The 25184-nt window shown below is 34.9% G+C and overlaps 1 protein-coding gene across 1 annotated transcript; it reads right to left on the bottom strand.

Annotated features, from left to right (window-relative positions):
• Window positions 1–2028: 2028 nt before the first annotated feature.
• On the bottom strand, window positions 2029–25163 carry LOC144434637 (uncharacterized). Its single transcript, XM_078123135.1, has 8 exons — window positions 25057–25163; window positions 24570–24766; window positions 19866–20023; window positions 17241–17393; window positions 16869–16987; window positions 15707–15817; window positions 13118–13185; window positions 2029–5194 (listed from the first exon to the last, which is right to left on the bottom strand). The coding sequence occupies exons 2-8, from the start codon at window positions 24722–24724 to the stop codon at window positions 4981–4983; spliced, it is 978 nt and encodes a 325-aa protein (XP_077979261.1). The 5' UTR covers window positions 24725–24766; window positions 25057–25163; the 3' UTR covers window positions 2029–4980.
• Between the last annotated feature and the right edge of the window lie 21 nt (window positions 25164–25184).

The raw sequence follows: 25184 nt of genomic DNA, 5'->3' as shown, positions 1-25184 counted from the left end.
TTTTTTTTTTTTTTTTTTTGGGGGGGGGGGGGGGTAGGGCAGTCGGTCATCTATATTTCTGTATATTATGGAGTCCTGTCTCATAAGCACATTATTATCTTATTCAACTTTATTTCATTAAAATAATTCCATTAAAAATACAATATATGCATGGACAATTTCTGTAAGTACCACAGCATGAATAGCATTTTAAGAGAGGAAAAATGTATCCCAATATCTACAGATAAAACACTAATCAAATATTGAACTTGTCTCATCAGAACTTGTGACTCTTCACTAACATGCTTGATGTTCACATGCATTTGTGATGATAATAAACTTATACTTCTGTACCATTCATGCACTCCTACTCTAGAATTTGTTTATGAGAATAAATCTATGAACAATCTTTTGTTCATAGATTTATTTATTTTATTTTATTTATTTTTTGTTGATGTGTACTTTTGGCATATTTGGGGGCACATGCTTCGCACACTTCTTATTGAAATTCAGCTGATAAGTTCAACAATATACAAAAGTGTGGGAGTTAATCCTCTTTCTCCCTGGGGGTATTTGTTCATACACGACTAAGTACAAGTTGTGAGAAAGAGGATTTAAAATTAACCCACCAGGCTGTGTCTAAGCTTCACAAAGATAGCAAAGAATCATTGTTTTATCCAAACAAACAGTATAAATTTAACAGTAGCAAAAACTCAGTAATATATGGGGTTGAGAGTAGGAGACAAATGTGAACAGAAGAAGATGAAAAACAGAGTTGTCTAAAGAACATGTGACTGCTTCTAAGTACTATCATAGACTTTTCACTATTGGATGCCTTTGACCAAGTTGTCTGACCACATCAAGACAATTTGACTGGGTCAAACTCATTAAAAGTCAAGCTGATATTACTAGCCATAATGAGTCTAAGAATTATAACTGAACCCTATGACATGTGAGTGCAAGTGTGGCATACTTGGGGTATTTGTACAAGTGCTTGCATTGTTCTCTGTGCCCGTACTTTCACAAGCGTAGCAAATGAAAGTGCAGCAGAAAACACAGCAAGCATGAGTGCAAATACCCCTGAGAACCCACACTGGCACTCACATGGCATGGGGTTCTGTTATTATTACATATGTTTATCTGAAACGGCAAATTTCCATAAAAATCACAAAAATCATACAGTATGATCACTTTTGTGTGTAGCAAACTATCGTGTCCTCATTTGCATATCATTTGCATGCAGGTATACATGTACATTAATGTTTTCAGTACTGCACAGCAGTGCAAATACCACTAGTATGTGTGTGTACTGTGCAAGTAATCTCTGATACATATGTAACAAATATTGCCATGTTTTTTAATACTTTGTAATAAATTCCAACACATAATGAAATAATATTCTCTGACTGCTACATGCAGAATGTACAAAATGCTGGAATATTAAAGCTTTCCCAAAATATACAATATGCCCTCTAAGTACTATCAAAAGCAGCTTATATATAATACAAGTTCATGAACTTTATCAGAGGTGGGACATAACTTAACATCAAAAATATTGCTTGCTAAATAATTTTAGCAAATCTCAATGAATAGATAATAACTGTGGAAATTACATTAATAGCCTGGAAAGATAACAGGACAATACTTATTTGATAATTCTTCACCAATATCTTGACTGTCTTACGAGGAATTTTCCTAAACTGTAAAGAGTTGTCGGTGGTCGAGTGGTTAAACCACTTGCCTCTAATCACTGCGGTCGGGGTTTGAACCCCATTCTGGGTTCAATTAAATTTACCACACTGTACGTAAGAAGACTCGTTCAGTTTGACTCTATCGAACAACGCAGGTTTTCCCCGGGTACTTCGGTTTCCTCCTGCATTAACACTGAACCCATGAAGGATGGTCCTCACTGGACTTCTTGGGAGACAAGTGTTTATATACTTAAAGAACTATCCAGTATAAATAAAGATTATTATTATTATTATTATTATTATTATTATAAATAAAGATTATTATTATTATGATTTTAACAAAGGTTATAACACACAAACAGTTCAAAGTTTTTTTAGCATTGAGCTTTCAATCTGTCTTGGTCAGTCAGTTGTAAGATATTTACATAGATTTCTGAGTGTAACTATTATCAAATCCGACAAACAGAAAAGTTTATATTTTCACCAGAATTTTTTCAAACAGGTTAGGGTAAAAACACATATTGTGAATTTCATTGTATGTGCATAAAGCACATAGGAATAAGATGAACCATGAATGTGGTAAAAGTGTGATATCGAACTTCCGGCCAACATTATTTCCATGGGTTTCACATTATTTTACCGTGAAAGTATTTTAAAGTATACTGAATAAAACAGTCTTATTTAGAATTTTCAAAATTTCTAATGTTTACTCTTGTACCAGTTGAGCATAACCATTCTGTGTCTTTAACAATCCAACAAATTAAATAATGATAATCACAGAAAGTCATTTAACATTTCAATTCTTAAACTTCAAACTAAAACACAAACATACTTGTCAAAAAGTACAAATCATGCATCAAATGAATTTTTTTTTTTAATAATGACCGAAAACAGAACTATGGTCTGCACTTGGCAGCTTGCCACAACAAGAATTTGTAATGTTTTGCAAATTATTGCATTTTTTAAGGAAAAGATACCTTTCATCATTTTTAAGAAACCACACTTCATCACAAATTATGGAAGATAAATATTATATGACAACTATATATGATTAGTATGTTTGTAAGACTTGAAGACTAGGTCCAGTGACTAGTAAGACTTTCAGTGATTGGCTAAATGTCATTTTGAAGACTAGGTCCAGTGACTAGTAAGACTTTCAGTGATTGGCTAAATGACCTCTTGAAGACTAGGTCCAGTGACTAGTAAGACTTTCAGTGATTGGCTAAATGTCCACTTGAAGACTAGGTCCAGTGACTAGTAAGACTTTCAGTGATTGGCTAAATGACCTCTTGAAGACTAGGTCCAGTGACTAGTAAGACTGTCAGTGATTGGCTATTTGTCATTTTGAAGACTATGTCCAGTGACTAGTAAGACTTTCAGTGATTGGCTATTTGTCATTTTGAAGACGATGTGAAACCCTAACTTCTGACCACTCTTTTTCATTTGATGTGAAGAGTTTTGTAATAGCTTTGGTGATTGGCTAGAAATTCTTCTATTAGCCAATCAGCATAATGATATCAACAAAATTTACTTGTAACTTTATGGTGAAACCAGGGGGCAGTGATTACAAATTGTTATAAATAAAATTCAATATTCAATATAATATGTATCAACTGAAATTGGCAAGTCAAATTATTCTTTGTAGTTGCAGAACTTATTAGTAAATTATTCAACCAACAAAATTGCAGCTCTGCTCAGCAATGGAAAGAAATCTTTAATTCAGTGAAAGCTAAATATAAGTCATGTTGATGCCATCTTGTTTGACGAGATCTACAAATTTGTGAGTTGTTACTAGATGATATAACTGAATACACTGCTATTACTTAGTCTACAATTACTGTATGTTAGGCAGTGTTATTAGGAAAGGTCTACTAACGACCAATGTATACAGTATTCTTCCTCGGTTTCTAGTATTTTATTTCTAATTTGTTTTGGTACTTAAATCACAATGTTATAGAGTTCAACCAAAAAAAACTGTTTCCTTGCTTTGTAATCTTATCTTGTAGAACTTTTGAACTCAGAGTAACTTGGCATGTTTCAGCTAAATCATGCACTTATAGTCTTCTTCAACTGTCATATGAGACAGCGAATGGAAATACTAGTCATATACAACACCCTCCTGTTGTCATATCACAGTTAGATGTTAGTCATCAATATTATTCTTCGTTCAGCCAGGGAAAATGCAAGTTACTAAAAGGGTCTTTAGGTCACAAATATTTTCTGGCTGAATGAAGAAAAATGTAAAAATATAATTATACCAGCGCCAGTAATATCAAAGGAAAATCTGGGAAAGTAATGGTAATTTCAATGCTTCAAACACATTAGAGCCAGTGTCATGACACAGACACGCATTGTTGTAATATAGAATGACCATATTCCATAGTTTTTGTTTTACATGGCTTGTGCATAGCATAAGTACAATAACAACTGATTCAGAAGAAGGTTGCATGATTTAGCTGAAATATAGTAGGTGAATTATTTACACTCTGAGTTTGGAAATATGGAGCTTTCTTTTTTCTGCACAATATCAATATGACTTCAGTTTGTGAGTTAGGAGAGATTCTTCCCTAAGTATATAATTAAAATGTTGCCTGCATACCGCATAGTTTGTTGTTTAGAAATGGCTTCACCTCTTCCATTTTACTGTGAGCATGCCATGTATTTAATACATATTACATGTACCTACATATCAGTACCATAGTTGGACATCTTTTTGCACCAAGATGTAGACTTTAAGGCAAAAATTAATTGACAATACTGTTGGAATATTTCCATCTACATTCCTATTCATCACTAGGCATGCTATTCTGTTATTTTTCTCTTTATATTATATCTGACCATCCTATCAGACACAAAACAATTCAGAAAATCACAAAAAGAAGTGTTATCTGATGGTAAGAATATAATGCATTAAACATCATTCTGGGGGCAGTGATCATATAATGTAAAGCTATTGGTTAAAGTTTCTACATCTAATAGGAATCCAGAATGAACACCCCTGTCCTCACCCTCATCCCCAAAATTTCACAACTCCTGGTCCAATTTACAAATTTATAATCAACAAAGTCATGCATTTCGCCATTGCATAATTATACCCCAATGATATCCAGATCATGCTTCAATTGCAAAACAATATTGTAAACAACTACATATGACAAATAAATGCATAATATATTAAAACATTTTAAACCAAAAACTGGGGAAAGGCATAAAACCCCTAAAATATGTACAGAACTCAAAAAATCAAATTTATTTGATTTTTTTCAAAATGAATTCATTTTGAAATAGACCAAGGAAAGAAAATAAAGTTTTATAAATTGAGTGGTCCATGTTGTGGTACTGTGTTCATTTTCTTGCCACCTTTCTTGATTTGAGGGTGATCATCTTGAGAGGGGCTGGAAAACTCATTCAGCTGCCAGTTGTAATCTCTGTATGTGATTCTGACTCCGCCTTCATACTGTAATACATCTAACAATACCTCAATGCCATACACCTTGTCTTCACACAAGTACTTCAATGTCCATCTATGGAGAAATGAAAAGCCACACACACACACAAATATATTAAAGTATCAAAATGGAAGAAAGAAAAATCCATCTGGTGAAGAAATGCATCTCAGTACTTGAGTGTTTGACAAAGAAGACAAATTTCACAATTTTTTATGATTAATATTATAAATATATTCCACAACTTGTTCCCATGGCAACTACATTTAAATATTAATCTCTCACTGATAAGTAGTAGATAAATGACCTATTTATCTTATTGTATGTCCTCATAATCATATACTAAAACAATTAAATGATTGCAAATCTCTTGTTTTGATTGATTTCCTCTTTGAAATGATGGCATAATTACATCATTAAAACATACATATAATTGTCAAGTTGTGAATCATATTGTAGTCTTGGTGTAGTAGTTTGTGGGTTGTCGTTGTTAGACCATGTATATTACATTTTGGTGTAATAGTTTGTGGGTTGTCATTGTTACACCATGAAAGTCCCTCCTTAACCAAATGGCATCACATGCCCGTGTACATAAAGAGGGAGCCTTGAAATGATGATATGTTCTGATTTCAAGATTCTAGGTAATCCAAGGAAGTCATCAGAGAGATGAGAAATAGGTAGATAGTCAATTGATTGCTAATATTTGACTCCTGGATCTGATGTTATTTTCGTTATTGGCACATCAGTGTGCTATGAATAGGTTTGTTTACACAGGTCTCCAGAATGCTATATATGGGACAATGTAAGAATTGAGTCCCAACTTACTCCATCAGCAAACAGGACTACTATTTAACATGTGTGTTGTGTTTCTTGTATATCATACCATACTCTCTGATAGTGGGTATTACCAGGATATACTATAGACATGCACACACACACACACACACACACACACACACACACACACACACACACACACACACACACACACACACACACACACACACACACACACACACACGGTACAATCAATACACTACTACTCATCCATACAACAATGTAGACTACACTATCAGATATTACAAGGCATATCTCAATCAGTACAGTTCACAAGAAACAAGGCCATATGGATCATATCTCTTTGTTGAAGATAAACTAGAAACATTACAATAGTTTATTATATTAAAGGCAAAGAGTATTATAATTAAATGCAGATGGTTATCACTTGACTTTAAGTTCCTTGTTATCTTACATTACCTATATTAAATGGATGTATTCAATTAGCACTACAATACATTTATGTCATATTTGCCTGTTTTCCAATGTCATGTATCTCTTGTTACATGCTTCAGAAAAGAGATATATTAAACTGTGTTGACATTTGACCCTTGACACCAGTGCTATGACAACAATTTGAATAAAATACAAAGTCAGTTTGCCAATCTCTTAATTTCATATTTTTTTTTAGTATAAATTCTAGAGGATATACATGGCAACTGAAAAAAGGATATGAATCAAATTTGCAGACAACATATCATATCATAAAATGAGGCACTCTACAAATTGAAATTATAACAAAAGATGTTTATTTTGTTTCATGTACAAAATTCACTTTTACTTTAAGCTGCTTTTTTTTTAATTTTCATATCGAGATTAAGGAATGACTTTTAAAAGATAAGAGTAAAAGATAATTGGCAGGAAGACAGGGTGATACCAGGTCATGCACAGATTATTGACTATAAAGGTAGCTATAAGTTAGCAAGGGAAACTAGCAAATTTGTGCTTTTGAAGCCCCCCCCCCACACACACACAGTCACACACATACACATACACAGTCACACATACACAAATACAAACATACCCCCCCCCCTCCCCCCCCCCCCCCCCCCACACACACACACACACACAACTGGTAGCTGCAAGTCATGATTCAGGACAACTATATATATAGTTAACTCGTATGGTTCTTAGCCGTCGATATCCGTAGGAACAAGACTTTGTTTACTTTGCCTATATTTTGTTTATCTACCTTTGATGTACTCACTGTTCATGTATGATTACTTAGGAGGGCCATAGAATAGATATGTCATTGCACTCTGTTTTAACTATTATGAAATATGGCTTACTGATTGACTGATCGACTGACTGGCAAGTATAATCAAATCATATCAATATCCCACAAATGCTCATTTGTTGACAAAAGTAATCAAATCAAGTCTGTAGCGGATACACATTACCAGATGTACCAGACTTATCAGTGCTAGCCTAGATGTACCAGACTTATCAGTGCTAGCCTAGATGTACCAGACTTATCAGTGCTAGCCTAGATGTACCAGACTTATCAGTGTCAGCCTAGATGTACCAGACTTATCAGTGCTAGCCTAGATGTACCAGACTTATCAGTGCTAGCCTAGATGTACCAGACTTATCAGTGCTAGCCTAGATGTACCAGACTTATCAGTGCTAGCCTAGATGTACCAGACTTATCAGTGCTAGCCTAGATGTACCAGACTTATCAGTGTCAGCCTAGATGTACCAGACTTATCAGTGTCAGCCTAGATGTACCAGACTTATCAGTGCTAGCCTAGATGTACCAGACTTATCAGTGCTAGCCTAGATGTACCAGACTTATCAGTGCTAGCCTAGATGTACCAGAGTTATCAGTGCTAGCCTAGATGTACCAGACTTATCAGTGCTAGCCTAGATGTACCAGACTTATCAGTGCTAGCCTAGATGTACCAGACTTATCAGTGCTAGCCTAGATGTACCAGACTTATCAGTGCTAGCCTAGATGTACCAGATTTATCAGTGCTAGCCTAGATGTACCAGACTTATCAGTGTCAGCCTAGATGCACCAGGCTTATCAGTGCTAGCCTAGATGTACCAGATTTATCAGTGCTAGCCTAGATGTACCAGATTTATCAGTGTCAGCCTAGATGTACCAGATTTATCAGTGTCAGCCTAGATGCACCAGGCTTATCAGTGTCAGTCTAGATGTACCAGACTTATCAGTGCTAGCCTAGATGTACCAGACTTATCAGTGTCAGCCTAGATGTACCAGACTTATCAGTGCTAGCCTAGATGTACCAGACTTATCAGTGCTAGCCTAGATGTACCAGACTTATCAGTGCTAGCCTAGATGCACCAGACTTATCAGTGCTAGCCTATAGATGTACCAGGCTTATCAGTGCTAGCCTAGATGTACCAGACTTATCAGTGCTAGCCTAGATGTACCAGACTTATCAGTGCTAGCCTAGATGTACCAGACTTATCAGTGCTAGCCTAGATGTACCAGACTTATCAGTGCTAGCCTAGATGCACCAGACTTATCAGTGTCAGCCTAGATGCACCAGACTTATCAGTGCTAGCCTAGATGCACCAGACTTATCAGTGTCAGCCTAGATGCACCAGACTTATCAGTGCTAGCCTAGATGCACCAGACTTATCAGTGTCAGCCTAGATGTACCAGACTTATCAGTGCTAGCCTAGATGTACCAGACTTATCAGTGCTAGCCTAGATGTACCAGACTTATCAGTGCTAGCCTAGATGTACCAGACTTATCAGTGTCAGCCTAGATGTACCAGACTTATCAGTGCTAGCCTAGATGTACCAGACTTATCAGTGCCAGCCTAGATGTACCAGACTTATCAGTGCTAGCCTAAAGTCACTTGAAGTCATTGAGCATATTTTTACTATCGTCTCCCCTCTCACCTAGCATTTCCCTATCAATTGAATCTTTGGCCAGAAAGACAGCACAAACTGTTATTGGGTTTCAAATTTGCCTGCTGTGAAATAATGTCAACAGCATTCACCATGTCATTATTTAACCAACAAGGAGAGTGGAGTAATACCTTGTAAACATAATGACCATATCACAACGTCAAAGGGGTCTAATTTTTAGGTTTGAATACATGACCATTAATGTTAGGTGTGAGCAGAGCGGAGAAAGAAAGTCTCCACAATGACTTGACTCAGAGTAGGCTAAATTTATAAACACATAAAGCCATGCTGTGTACATGTATAGAGTACCAGCAATGATTAGTAATGAAGTAACTCAGCTAATGTAAGGATTGAACTGTCTTTATAGTGACAGTTTGGTTTATTTTACAATACGCTAAACTCATTGAAATACAGTAGAATGTAAAGTTATAGATAATTGATATTGATTTAAGAAATTCTTGGCTATCACTGTATGTTTTATTTTCACTCTGTTGTTTGATTTTATATCACATCACGCCTACACACAACTGTAATGTTTCCAAAGTCCAAGTACCTCTAACTGCCATTAAGGCCACAGGCACTCCAATCAATCTGTATGATTTGGGAAAAAAACGTATAGTGAATATTCACTATACATTTTTTTTAAATCATAAACATTGATTCAAGTGCTTTTGATTAAGGCAATATCCATTGATGTATATCATGCTATGTGTATTTCAACATCTAAGTTATAACTAAACATAATATTTTTTTTTTAAATGATGGTTTGGTTATTCATGGCTTTGACAATTTTCTCTCAGTATGTCTTCCTAGAAAAATCTATGGTAACCATTTGTAGTATCTTCAATACTTTGAACTTTGACACCATGGTAGTAGGCCATGGTTGTAAAAAGAGCAAAGTGCATACAGAATACAAATAATTCAACACATAGTGTATTGTATCTTTATCCTACTGTCATCATACATGTTATCTATTCTACAAAGTTAAATCAATTTTCAGAAAATTTACATGATATATGACAGTAAAACAAACAAACATGAAGTAAACAGATATTCTATGCTAAGCTCATTATGGCCTCATGTGTAGTGCGCCCTCTAGTGGTGAAACATTATTTCCTATATTTACCTGTGAATAATACCAAATTGAATAATACCAGTACCAGTTAATTTCACATTTGGATTTATAATTATAATGTAAATTTTCATAAAAGTCTATAATTCTGCTGTATCATGACACCTTCATGTTACAAGTCATATTATTCTATTTCATATTTTTAGCTTTTAAAACTTCTCAAAAAAGCTAAAGCCCACTGAGGTGCAAAAACTAGTCAAAATTTCAAGCTGTTTATGTACTGTTCACTGATAATAATTAGATTGCCAATCAAAAGTAAGGTAGTAGTAAAGGTATGGAAAATTATGCGAATGCCCGAAAATGTCATATCGGATAGGCAAGTATGTCAAATCTGATAGGCAAGTCTCTGCTGCTAGCATTACCTTACTCATGTCACTCATTTATGAGTCCTCCCATTGTTAAATGACATACATAACAGCAGATGTCACAGACATTCACTGAATGAGTTAAAGTTGCATCAGATAATCCTATGGTTAGCAGGCTATGGTATAACCTACAATTCAGTCAAGTGGAGATTTTGCTTTCACTTTTCCCCTACCCCTAACTAGCACTTTGGCTATTAACCAACTGACAGAAAACAGGCACAAATTCTTATTGGTTTCTATTTCTTCCCGTTGTGAGATGACGTCAATCTTATCACCATGTGCCTAGAACCAACTTGGATGGTTGAGCTATATGCTATAAACATGATTACTCTATTCAGTGTCACAGCGGGAATGTAATCTAGGTTGGAATATAGCACCCTTATAGCAAAATGCCAGGTGTGGTAGGGTACAACAAGTGAGAGCAAAATTCCTGAATGACTGGATCCTAGACTTTTATAGCAATGGCAGTTATGTGACATATTGTCCATTCTACATTATCCTATAGAAATATCAACTACTACCTAAAGAAATAGTATTAGCTGTGACCTTGTATCAACACTGGGTGCATTAGACCCTGGTGAATAGAAGTCTGATTGCATAATATGTATGTCATACCTCTAACAAAACCTTCTACAGTATCTGTAGAACACCAACCCTGTGCACTAATTCATTGAAATCTGTTACATAATGTGACATTCATCCATACAGGTCAAAGACCTAAATGTATACATCTTGTGAAACAGACATACTAGTATGTGTCAAACACAGATGTAATATTTACAAGAGTTTTGATAACCAGTGGACATGGTAACTGTAGTTAATTTTTGATAGCTGTGTTATACAGTCATCCATATTGTGTTAGGGACTCATTACCTGGACCATATTTTGAGTTTTTAAATGCTTGAATATTTACAGACAGTTTGGTCAATATTTGCACAAATAATAAAAGTTTACATGTATCAAGTTCAATGTAAATTTGCAAAAACAAACAACTTCATACCACAACTAAATTCCATGAAAATGAAACTTATATTACCTGCAGGGGTTTCACAAAATTTTCTTACCTGCAGGGGGTTTCACAAAATTTTCTATCATTAAATTTGATATAGGTTTAATACTAATTAGTGTGTTTGACATTTTAAAAAACATGTACTACAAAATGTCTCATATTTCAGTTGAATCTCTAAGAGATAAGTATTGATATACACAGGTAACTTAATCCTTAATATTTCAACAATAAATTTCTGAGTCCAAGCCAACGTTTTGACCTCAGTAGTCTTGGGTTACAAACACTATTTGTTGGTGCTGAAGAGATACTCTGACCACATTGACACAATGTAGTATACACCTCATTGGGTACTAGTCTAGAGGCTATTAGCTATCCCTTATGGTTTGATTCTAAAGATATCCAACCAATACAGACTGCAATAGCCTCTACACTACTTATTGGAGTCAACACACTAGCTGAGGTGGAATACGATACAATATATCTCTGAAATGCCAATGTACTAAAAATAGATTGGGTAGGTGGGGGTGGGGGTGGTTATTGTTAATCTCATAGTTTACTTTCATTTAATGTCTGAGGTTTGGCATGTGTACATATGTCTGTGTCAGTGTGTGTGTCTGTGTGTGTCAGTGCCTGTGTCTGTGTCCATGTATGTCTGTCTGTGTCTGTATCTGTCTGTGCCTGTTTGTGTGTATGTGTGTTTGTGGGGGGGGGGGGGGGGGTTCTACAAAGCTGTGACTGCTATTTTTAAATCATATTATGGTTTCCATGACTCAGTTCTGTATTCTGCCTAAAAGCACCAATAAAAGTTTACAATGTGTACATACAGAGTTATAAAGTTTGTCAGTGTTTACTTTACATATACAGAGAACTGACCCTAATTCAACCCAAATCAATCATTCTCACAAATCAATACTCATCCCTTTAACATAAATGAGACCCAAAGTTGGCAAGAATTTCATTAATTTAATACTGTATGTATGTCATACATAAATGAAGAGACTACATTTAGCCTATCTACCTGGGTGTGAGCAATGACTGGAATTTGATAGCACAGTTTACACTGACAATTCATAGACACAGTATGGGACAGAAACCATACAATTTAACAATATCTGACATGTACAGGTACATTTAAAGCCACTGTTAATACTGTAAATGCTGCAATATGATAAAGTATGCCTATCTCCCATTATGTAATAACACAATGAAATGCCAACATTTGTGCTAAATTAAAACTTAATTCTGATCAAATCTTACTCAGTGATCCACTATCCTACTAGATCATACTATCCTTATGTACAATGAAAGTACAAATCAACTACTAACTTCAGTGTTACTATGGCGATTCTACCTCTACAAAATACAGAGATTTGTTTCAAACTAACTCATTGAAAATAACTATTTTCATTTCTGTATACTTGTGTGGAGCGAGACAAAAATACTCATATCCATATTTGTGGTATTAATTCTGATCAATTCTTATAGTGTGATAAAGAACTAATCTACTATCCAAATTTACAATAAGGGTTCATTGAATACTATACATTAATCCCAGTTATTTTTTAACTTTACCATAGTTATTTTACATCAGAAAAAGAGACCTGGCAGAAAATATTTCCATTTCTGTATTGCTGGACGAAACTTTCTACCTGATTTATTTATAGAAATGAGGTTATGGTTTGAAATGTTTAAATACCAGAAATTAAAAAAAGAGGAAGCTACACACGGTTTTATTTGTTCATACAACCTTCATTTTTTTTCTGGAGAAACTCACCTGACAGCTTCAAGTTCATCAACTCCAAAATCAGTTCTGTACCACTGAAATAACCTGGATAACTCAATCTAAGAAAGGAAAAAGAATTGAAAATAAAATTTGGTAGGGTACAGGTGTTTGTCCAGGTATTATATGTTTAATCCTCCATTTTGTCATCACCATGCCAATGCTATGAACTTTACATGACCTTACATGACCTCTGACCTTCTAAATACACAGAAACTGCTCTGTAAATTTTACTGATGAACAGAACAGATAATGATGGCTGACAACTTTGAATTAGAAATATATATTATTTATACAGCTGAAAGATTCTATGAATGTGTATTAAATCTAAAAGCAAAAATATGTTAGATTATTTGTTGGCTTCAATGGAACTCTACGCTGTGTCATTAAAATGAATTGAGTACAGTCTGAATAGTAAATGCTTTTGAGAAAAGAAAATTTGTTACAATGCTATCTGACGACTTCTGAAAAAAAGCCCTGTCAAGATTCTAATTTGCAATATTCTAAATATCAGTGAGGAATGAGAGTTGTAAGTATTAATATCCTCCTGAGAACTAAGATATGACATTTCAAACAATTCTATAGATTTGTCACTGTCACACAGTATATATCAAAACAATTACTATATATAATTCAATAATGGATATTCTCTCCACTTTCTATTTTAAATGATTCATTGAGTGGTGGATTTTTCTTGTTCTTAGTCTCAAAGCACAAGCAGAAGAAATCAATTTTCAATAGACCTGTTGATGCATCGACTTCATAAACCTCCCTGTACAAAATCATGTATTTTACACATACAGAGAGGGTTGTACACACCCTACTCAGGGCGATGGTTGTATACCCCTGCACAGAGGGATGGCTGTACACACCCTACTAACGGGATGATTATACACACTCTACTCAGGGGATGGTTGTACATACTCTACTCAGGGGGATGGTTGTACACACCCTACTCAGGGGGATGGTTGTACACACCCTACACAGGGGGGTGGTTGTACACACCCTACTCAGGAGGGTGGTTGTACACACCCTACTCAGGGGATGGTTGTACACACCCTACTCAGGGGATGGTTGTACACACCCTACTCAGGGGATGGTTGTACACACCCTACTCAGGGGATGGTTGTACACACCCTACACAGGGGGTTGGTTGTACACACCCTACACAGGGGGTTGGTTGTACACATCCTACTCAGGGGGATGGTTGTACACACCCTACTCAGGGGGATGGTAGTACACACCCTACTCAGGGGATGGTTATACACATCCTACACAGGGGATGGTTGTAAACACCCTACTCAGGGGATGGTTGTACACACCCTACTCAGGAGGGTGGTTGTACACATCCTACTCAGGGGATGGTTGTACACACCCTACTCAGGAGGGTGGTTGTACACATCCTACTCAGGGGATGGTTATACACATCCTACTCAGGGGATGGTTGTACACACCCTACACAGGGGGATGGTTGTACACACCCTACTCAGGGGGGTGGTTGTACACACCCTACACAGGGGGATGGTTGTACACACCCTACTTAGGGGGATGGTTGTACACACCCCACTCAGGGGGATGGTTGTCACCTGACTACACCAATGATTTACAAGTAAAACACACATAATGTCACCTCACACAATGCATCTTTTTTGTTACTTGAAAATCAACATTCAAGCCCTTATTTTCCTAACGATAAAATCCACTTCACTTTAGATTACAGGTTTCAGTCTTTCACATATACTCTAAATCTAGATATTTTCACCACTAGAAAATTTTGCTATTTTACAGTCATAAGCTAATTCTAAAAGACTAATTTTATTAATTACCAGACTGGTACATTGTGTGCATGTACAGGAAGGCATTTTAGTCACTACTAATTTTATTAATTACCAGACTAGTACATTGTGTTCATGTACAAGAAGACATTTTAGTCACTACTTATTTTTGTGTTTTTGTTTTCCAGCGAAGTAACTCAAATTTCCAAGATTACAGTATTATATAGAAAGAGTGAAGCTGATGAATCCATAATTTAAAATAGAGAGTAGTTTATCATACAATTCTTGTTTCAATAAATTCTTCCAAGGGCACTGAAGTAAAACTGTAATAAACAATACAAGTCAAAATGGCACATCATTCAGCCGAGATGGGTTGATTGATACCTGGCACTAGTTTTAGCTTTACACACTACACGGTTGGTTAGACTGACATGGTTGCTATGGGTATGGCAATCGTTGTTGCACATTTGTGTTTATTTCCAAACGCTGCATTCACTGATAAACCCATCAGTGTTGCTATCTTTGTAAAAGAAAGTGTCCTGTGCTGTTGCTATGAGTGTGGTCTTTGTTGCTAGGCATATTTGTGGCCATACTCTTTATGTGATATACCCATCAGCATTGCTATCTTTGTAAAAGATGGTGCCATTTGGCTGTTGCTATGGGTATGGTCACTGTCAATGAACACATTTGTGATATTCCCATCAGTGTTGCTACATTAGTAATATACTGGCATTCAGCTGTTGCCATGGGTGTGGTCTTTGTTGCTAGGCATATATGACCATATTTTTTCTATGAATGAATCACTTACCTCTTTGAATTTCATGTTGACAAGTGTTTCCTGTTCTACAAAGTTTGTAGTCGCTAAATTGAGAGCTTGGTCTAGATTCTTCTCTGTATAGACATTGATAGGAGGACAGGACTAGACAATAAAAAAAGGAACACAGAAAGAAATCAATAATTAATTCTCTAAACTTTCACAGGGTTAAAAACTAGGAAAACAGTTTCACACCTTTTCAGAAACATTTCCAGGTGTATTGTGATTTAGAGCCTTATTCTTCTTGTATTTTGTTAACTGAGAAAGGAACCAAACTATATTGAATCAAGTTCCTAAAATTGGTGTCCTTATTATCAACTTTGCTTGGCACACTTTTCAAACTCAATACGTTCAATTACATTCACTCAGAACATCACCTGAAGATTGTCATTTATTCAAGAAGTTTTGTCATATTTGTTAAAAACAGAAATAAGCCCTTTTTTATTTTCCTTCTAATCTATTGACTTTAACATACATTAATTGACAATACAAGCTAAAAGAACAGCTTTTCTGGGATTCTATCATATCACAAAAGAGATATCGTTCAGCAAATTTAAAAAAAAAGAAGTTAATGTGGAACATTGAAATACTATTACAATACCAGTGATTACTTAATACATCGGTTCACATGCATACCATCAATACTTGCTACAGTGCAATACCGAAAATATTGCATGCAAATTATATGTAAATGAGGGCTGATTATTTGTTGTATATGAAAGTGCATGATTGCAGTGTTACTTCTATGAAAATTTGCTGATTCAGATAAACATATAGGCCATGCCATGTGAGTGCCAGTGTGGGTACCTACAGGGCTATTTGCACTCATGCTTGCATTGTATTCTGCTGCACTCTCGCTCATGTATGACTGCAGAGAACACAAGTGTTCATGCAAATACTACACTTGCACTCATTCATCATGGGGTTCTGTCATTGCATTTAGTCAGTTTGGAAAGTTTGCGTGACTTTAGTCTATATGTCTTGTTAGAACTGACAGTTTTGTAGCTATGGTAACACAGAATGTGATAAATACCATGCACAAAAAATGGTGAATATTTGTAATAAAATCAGGAACAAGGTGTATTATCAATAACCTGAAACAGACAGTAAATTAGAATGACATCACGGCAGTTAATATATGAGATATGTTATTTACCTTAGCACCACACACTAAAGCAAAATGAATTCTTGGGTCCACATCTGTAATAACATATTTAAGTCTGGCATCTTTTGAAGGAAAATGAGGATCATTGGCAGCTGGGTGTGGTCTGTTACCTAGCAACAGTAAACAGATATATAGTTACATTACTTGTTTGACTGTAATACTTGCAATAACTGATACATATCACCAATCAATCAATCAATCAATCAATCAATCAATCAATCAATCAATCAATCAATCAATCAATCAATCAACCAACCAATCAATCCATCCATCCATCCACCCATCCATCAATCAATCAATCAACCAACAATCATTTTTGCCCCACTCCACCTCTTTCCCTCCCTACCTTTCCTTCAAGCTTACCTCTTAGAATTCCATGTTCAATGTCATCTAGGGAGAAGACATGACCACCAATATTGTAAGCTGTCGTATGCCAAAACTGTCTGACATCAAGTACAGAGGCTGGAAGACTGTCACATTCTATTAAACCATGAATTGTCAATGCATTGTAAATATCTATACAAATATCTTTAAGGAAAACAACACTCAAAAAAGGCTAAAGGCTCTAAATGGGAATGCCATTCCAAGAAATACAAATATTTTCATTAAGTGGGTTCTTAGAGAGTCCTATATTTCATATCACATACTTTTCACTTGGTTGCCAAGAAACACCAAATTGAAACTCTTTTTCACCTCTGTTGTTCTTTCAGTAATAGATCTTAGCAGATAAGATTATTCATTAAAGATTCCAAAGAGTTACTTTCTTCAGATACAAATAGGTTATAGCTATATACAATGTATAATCATTTTGGTTCCCTTATAGACCCTCCACCCACAGGATACGCAACTGCGGCATTTCCTTTGAAGCGATGTGCGTTTGCATACATTATGTATGATTAATCTGATTACGTATAACGGTAATGCAGACTTCCTGTCTGGGGTGTATAAACCTCACAACGCTACATACATCACACGTAAAATTATACGCGGTTATGCTAATTTATGTTAATGACCACAACACATCATGGCATGGCATGGAGTCTTAAGAGTTAGATGGGACCATTCTTTAGTTTAGGACAAACTTTTTTGGTAGCTCTGTCAGTTTTCTTTACACCTTGGCAAAATTTAATGCTAATTAAACATGACTCGCCTTTAACATCTTCTTTTGTAACCTGGGTTTTATGAACAATAAACAACAATAAAAAAGCAGAACTTTAAATCCAAGATTTGACTTCTTTCATCTCTGGTTGGAAGAATGAATTGAAGTCTGGACTCTAACATAAACTGAGGGAGAACCTAGAGCTCAGACCAAGGATGCATCTTCTCTCAGAGGCAATTAACTCTGGTTGAAATTCAAGTAGGATTTGTGTTTAGAAAGTAACCAAGTAATACTTAAGAATACTAACTGTACATAGATTGTACTGTAGACTGATAGACATATCAGTTATAGACAATGCTCTTAGACGACACAATTTCATCGTGTAATTTGGTCAACTTGTGCAATATTTGTTATTGTTAAAGTTCTCAAATCTATCATGAAGGGAACGAGACAGACAGTTTGCAGTTGAAAGCACTCGGTTTATCAAAAGTACTAGTATTTTGTGTGTATTGGTTAAAATGTTAATACTTGCTAGAGTTTAAAATTATATCCCTTTATCAGTTAACTATTAAAGATACAATCAATAGTCATTAGAATAATCAAATAGAATATTTTGACACAGCAAACAAGTTAATCTCCTGATGTTTTATACAATATAGTGAGAGATGATACAAAGGTCAAACAGAGTTTACAGAGGACATGCCCTCACAGTACCAAAATAATCAACCTTACACTTTTACATTAAAACTTGTTAGTAAAATCAGTTTAGATTTCTGACTATAAAATTTGTGACAGACTTCTTGGTAGGAAAGTACTATTTGTAATGATTTTCATCTATATCAAATTATACACATGACTGCCATTCATACAAAAAATTGATCAGGCTGACATCGATGATAACAATTGAAAGATGTACATACAAACATTAATGTTTGTGAATTTGTGATACTTTCTGTATTTTGACCTATGACCTTTCACCCATGCAATCAGATTCAGATTACAATATTTCATATTACAGAGAGTAAAAATATAAAGTTTAACATACTATAAAATGTACTGTTCAGTGATAATTAAATAATAATTCCATCAGAATTTGTCTGGCCATATTTGTAAGTAGTAGCTGATTTTAAACTCACGGAGGAACCAAAATTTAATTTGGGAGAGTTTTTAAATCAATAAATTTGTCTGATTTTGACCTGGTTGGCTTTTAAAACATTTATTAATCAAACATCAATACTAATAAATGTAACAACACAAAAACCACTTTGACTGCTTTACCCATTATATGCTTTAAGAACAAAACAGAATAGGTATAAATTTCTGTAGGCCATAGTCTTGACTATCAGGTTTGACAGTTAATGTGCTGACTTTCACCTGACTAGCTGAGGTGCAACACACAGTAAGCATATGAACCTGGTGTGTTGAATTTCAGATTACTACCAGAAGCTGTGATACATCTGGGCTAAAGTTTTGAGGAATATACTACAAAACCAGAGTGACTATAGCATTTCAAATAGGCAGTAGAATGTTTTAATGTCTCACACCTTTTTTGTTATGAATTACACAAACAAAAATACAGATGCTAATAGCATGCACACACATAAAATGTAACATCTTTTCTCACTGTGAACACAAACAGTTTTATTTTAGAATCTTCCTTAATGTCTCATCTGACAGTGATGTTGATTTGTGTTCATGGTGGGATCAAATGTATTATTTTATGTGCCTGCTTGCACAAAATGTTGAGTCAAACATTAATAACATCATGCCATAATTTAAACTCTATATATAAGTCATTCTGGTTTTGTGGTAAAGTTCAAGGTGGCATATTCTTTGATAGATTTGGTACAAGTTTCTGTGGAATATAAAGTTCAATATGATAAGGATACTAATAAAGAAGACCATTTTCTGAGTTCTGTTGAATGAATCCAAGTTGACATCAATGAGGTCTTGAGTCATTATTTTATATGCTGTAAAAATATCACTAGTCTTCAAGGCTTTATAGTCTACTCCAGTACCATTCTCACTCATAAACTCACCCTTCATCCTGTCAATGTAAAGTTGAAACAAAGAAAGTTCAGATTTGACAAATACTAATTATTATGATCATCATATTTAAACAGAAAATAATTACTTGCATAAATTTATAAATTAATTTTTTCCTAACAGTACATTGAAGTTGTATTAATGTTACAGCCTGTCAGTCAGCATGTTCTCTATCTGCTGGCCTGACTGTCTATTTGTCTATCTGTGTCTGTGTCTGTGTGTGTGTGTGTGTGTGTCTGTCTGTCTGTCTGTCTGTCTGTCTGTCTGTCTGTCTGTCTGTCTGTCTGTCTGTCTGTCTGTCTATTTGTCTGTCTGTGTCTGTGTCTGTGTCTGTGTCTGTCTGTCTGTCTGTCTGTCTGTCTGTCTGTTTGCCTGTCTGTCTATTGGGTGGTCAGTCTATCTGTTTGTGGTTGGCTGTTTAATGTAGCTGTTTTTTTTTGTATAAGCTGAAGGACAGATAATTAGATAATATCTGGGAAGAAAGAGAAATTGTTGGATATCTTTAGTGTCCAGAAAGTGATACATAATAATATAGTCAGTCATCCCTTCCTCTCATCTCTTCCACCATCTAACCAGACATATCTGAACAAAGAGGTCTATGATCACCACAACATGTTCCTCACACACTGGTGATAAAAGAAGGACCAGTACTAGTACTTATGCACAATTGCCAATTATTACATAACTGCAATTAATAATTCATATATTAATAAACTGAAAGACTTTCATTATAATTTAGAGGGCATGAAAGTGAAATATAATCATGATAATTGACAGAGCATGAAAGTAACACAACAATAAAGACATTATATTGTGTCAATAGGAGAACAATATTAGTAATCTTACTCTCTTTACAGTGAATTATGCACTTTGCAATTAAAACTATAATACAGCATTTATGATGAAAATCTAAAATCTAAATATGGCATACATTTATGATGATATCATATTGCAACACTGAAAGACAACTAAGCTGACTTTCAGAAGGTTGTCATTTACATATTGAGATCAAATTTCCCACAACACCTTGTAGTTCTTGTACATATTATATACACACACATTAATTTGACTTGCACTCTAATACTATGAAACATATTTTCAAAATGAATATGATTTTGGAGCTTTATCAAGATATGATCATATTTTACACTGCTAATAATCATCATTTTTGCCAGCCAGTGCATAATTTTGTGCTCACCAAATGACTGCCTCTAGGCAGTGTGTCTTGGTACATGTAGGTTTCATGAAGAAACCAAGGTACATGTATGGTTTACAATTATAATCATATTTGAATAGTTCAGTTTCAGTTCGACTTTTTATACTGACATTCTGACTTTACTTAGTTCAAAACAATTCACCAATGAGTCATATTTACAATATATACAGTGGAGGTAATTAATATTTATATCACCATACACCAAACACACATGGTATGTTGTCTTATATATAATTATATAATTATGTTTTCTTCCTCATACCTTTGATACTCTGTTAACAAGGCAAAAGCTAGTCAGGACTCTTGGAAACCCATTGAGTTGAGTTTTGTTGAGATCATCCAGTTTCCATTTGATTTGTATTTTTGTGACATACATGTATTAAAATGGCCTTTTATTATTAAATCCTTTTTCTACCAAGATGAAATTTGTTTGTACACACATATTGTGATCATCTCAAGTTACAGCACATCAGGATTTTTAATCATTTAAACAGATATTTATTAATAATGCAACCTTGGTGATAAGGTTATGTCTGGATTTAGGGTCCTGTAACTATGTTATAAAAGTGTCAATTGTCATGGTAACCCATAAATAAAGAATTAGCGATAAACAGAAACAAATTACTGTGGAATAACACAAGAGAAATTTACATGAACAGCTTTTTGTATCAGGCATAAGTCACTGGTGATTATGAAGATTTCCAAGTCAGAGTATAATATAATATGTGGAGGTGTTTGTTAAGTGCTGCCATAGCGGTTTGACAATGATGGAGTAAATTTGATGATTTGGATACTTTTGAAAGTACTGATTGACATTATTCATATATCTTGACGGGATCATTAGACTAACAATGCATAGATGTGTACCTTAGGTCAGGTCACCTTTGATCAATATTCACCAAGAGGTGTTTTGTCTATATTTGGAATTCAGTGTACTTGGTGTTGACTCATTAAACAAGTGAACAAACAAAAACTCATTTACCACACTGGGTTACACCTATAAAGTAACTCTCACAAAACTGTAAACACTATCAAGAATTTGTCACAAAATATACTGGTAGCAAAGATAAATAAAACAACAATGTGGCCTGGCTCTTTCCCTGGATTGTCTTACAAACGATTTAAATAACAATGATTCTAATGGTGTTGACATGGATAGTAATTCTATCACCTACATAATAATCAGGGGAGAACATCACCAGTGTTAGGTAACAAGACACAAATGATGTATAAAATATAACTGCATATAAGTGTTCAGTATGATGTAGGTATGTTTTTAATCAGCACCAATGTCAGTAGGTCACAAGATATGGACATAAATTATTATAATTAAACAAATGAAAATTTCATCCCAAACTGTTAAATATTTAATTGATATCTCTTTCATACAAAATTTGAATATCTCTTTATTACACTCATGGGTATGCCTAGACTAATGAAAACCTGGTGCAATACATGTTATGTACCTTAGTGGTTTTGAAAACAAAATTAAGATAACAGGTAACATTTGAGTTATAAGATGTTGGCATAAAGGCCATACTTATTATAATTATTATAATTATAAACTTTGTAACCTGAATGAAATGAACCAAGGAATGTAGAATACAGGCTATGTTGATACATGATAGCTATTAATAGATTTTATTCAATGTAAAATGCCCAGTATCCTGCAGGGATGTGCAGGAATACAATGTAGTATAGTAAGCACCTCTCTCTACCAGGGGATATTTTTTGTGGACAAATAACTACAGGTTGAAGAAAACAGTATTAATTAATTAATTAATTAATGAATTAATGAATGTCGTGTGTTGTTTCACTTGGTTGAACAAGTTATTGCTAGATTTGATATTTTTAATTCCACTAACTGACATTTACTGACAACTGTATTATTCATACCATAGTTGGCTGACAGGCATTGAATTCTGTTTTATGAGATATCATATATCAAGACAAGCTATTGTGTAAATGCTGGTCTGTGGTATGATACAGAAATGACCAACCAGCAACAAGTCATGGTGAAACCAGTAATAAAAAAACTACATTTTTTTTTTCTGATTAAGTTTAATATTTTATCATCTACCAGATTATGTACATGTCACAAAGATCTTGGTGAGAGTCAAAATGATAAAACTGATGATGACCTTAAGAGGTCAATCATGTATATTCAGTGATAAAACTTAAGCTGTTTATTATTTTTTTTATTTTTCTGTATAATTCATCACAAACTTAAGCTGTTTATTATTTTTTTTTATTTTTCTGTATAATTCCTCACAAATTTACAAATAAATCCTCTGATGTTTAATTTACAAACTGGAAGTGTTGTGTTGTTTGCACATTGTGATGTCTATAGATGTTATGAATGTGCAGTTTAGTTAATTCAAAAATAATTTGTATAACAAAGCATCAACCAATCCCCATCCACCCCATACCACACTACACCTAACTTAGCAGTGACTGTCATAAGGACTACATCTGTGTGTGTGTGTGTGTGTGTGTGTGTGTGTGTGTGTGTGTGTGTGTGTGTGTGTTCTCACTATTTGACATAAAACTAAAAAGGACAAAACATTTGTTTCGATGAATAGTAAATATTGGACAGTTGTATTTCAAAATTTACTTTCTAACAGTAGAATTTTTACTTTATTATCTATTTGTCAAGTGGTGTTGCATTTCAGGTATCATTATCTGTAAAGGTGAGAGGTCATGGGTGGGGTTGCAGTAATGGCAGGAGAGAGGGAGGGGGTAGTATTTCATTGGAAATGATAACCACTATCGGTAACACTGTATACATATGTGTATTGAATGGGATAGATAAAAACTGCAACTTGGCAAAGAGGGACAAGAAGTTAGAGTTTGGTAATGTTATGACAACTTGTTTTTTTAACTAAACCAGTTGGTATCAATGTGCTACACAAGTGACAGCATTGTAAGAACTAGTATGCACATTAACTTCACATGACCCTGTGTTGTGTTCCTTTATTTTCATTACAGGAAAATGGCATTCAAGAAATTCATAGCTTTTTCAACTATAATTTTTACTCTAAACATACAAAGCTTTACACCTAATTCAAAATTAACATCTAGTATAAGTTTGGGCAGTGTAAGTTCATTTGGGTCAGTATACATACACTATCACTATCACTAAAAATACATCAATTATGATGACCAAATGTTTCCTTGGATGAATTTAGAGGCGATTTTACATTCGACGTCGTTTGGCTGGGAAAGATAACAGGAGCAAAACAAATACGGTTGAAGAGACAACACTAGTAAATAAAGTCTACACAATAATACATGGGTGTGTCTACTAATGATAACATAGAAAAGTATCTACCTCAACATCGACTTCTGGAGTTGTTGGGATACACTCACGGCATCTGTAACTGTTTTCTGTTTGGGAGTTGTTGATTGTGCTGTACTAGAAGTTGTAGGTTGATTACAACTCGGTGGTACATTTAAGACTCGTACAGTAGGTTCCGATCCAAACATGATGACGTAGATTGTAAACGACACACCTCAGCTGTACATCACCTGGCAAGAAAGCATAAAGTGACCGATCCAGTCAACACAGCACTTTTAAAGCGCGTCGGCCGATAGTTGCCTCACAACTCACACACGTCACAGTTTCGACGTCCTTTTACAGAGTGTAATAGATAGAGGTCGCTGAATCATCCGGGCTCACGATCAGTCACTCTCCGTGATGGAATTATGACGTGTGCACTGATGTGAAGTCAAATACTTTTTTCCGAATAAAGGCACCAGTTGGCGATATTAACATAAAGCCAGCTATAGGATGGCAGATATTTTCATGAAATACTTACAGTCATTCACGAAAATCAGCAGGAAGGCTATATTTAGATCGTTGTTATCATGTTGTTTGATCTACACATACGTACTCGCACATACACAAGTTCTGTACACTGTTCGATTACGCGTGACCTCTGATGAC

This window comes from Glandiceps talaboti, chromosome 4 (assembly GCF_964340395.1).
Source record: "Glandiceps talaboti chromosome 4, keGlaTala1.1, whole genome shotgun sequence".
Taxonomy (NCBI): domain Eukaryota; kingdom Metazoa; phylum Hemichordata; class Enteropneusta; family Spengelidae; genus Glandiceps; species Glandiceps talaboti.
The sequence above is the reverse complement of the archived record's forward strand: the minus strand, read 5'-3'. Positions and strand labels throughout refer to the sequence as shown.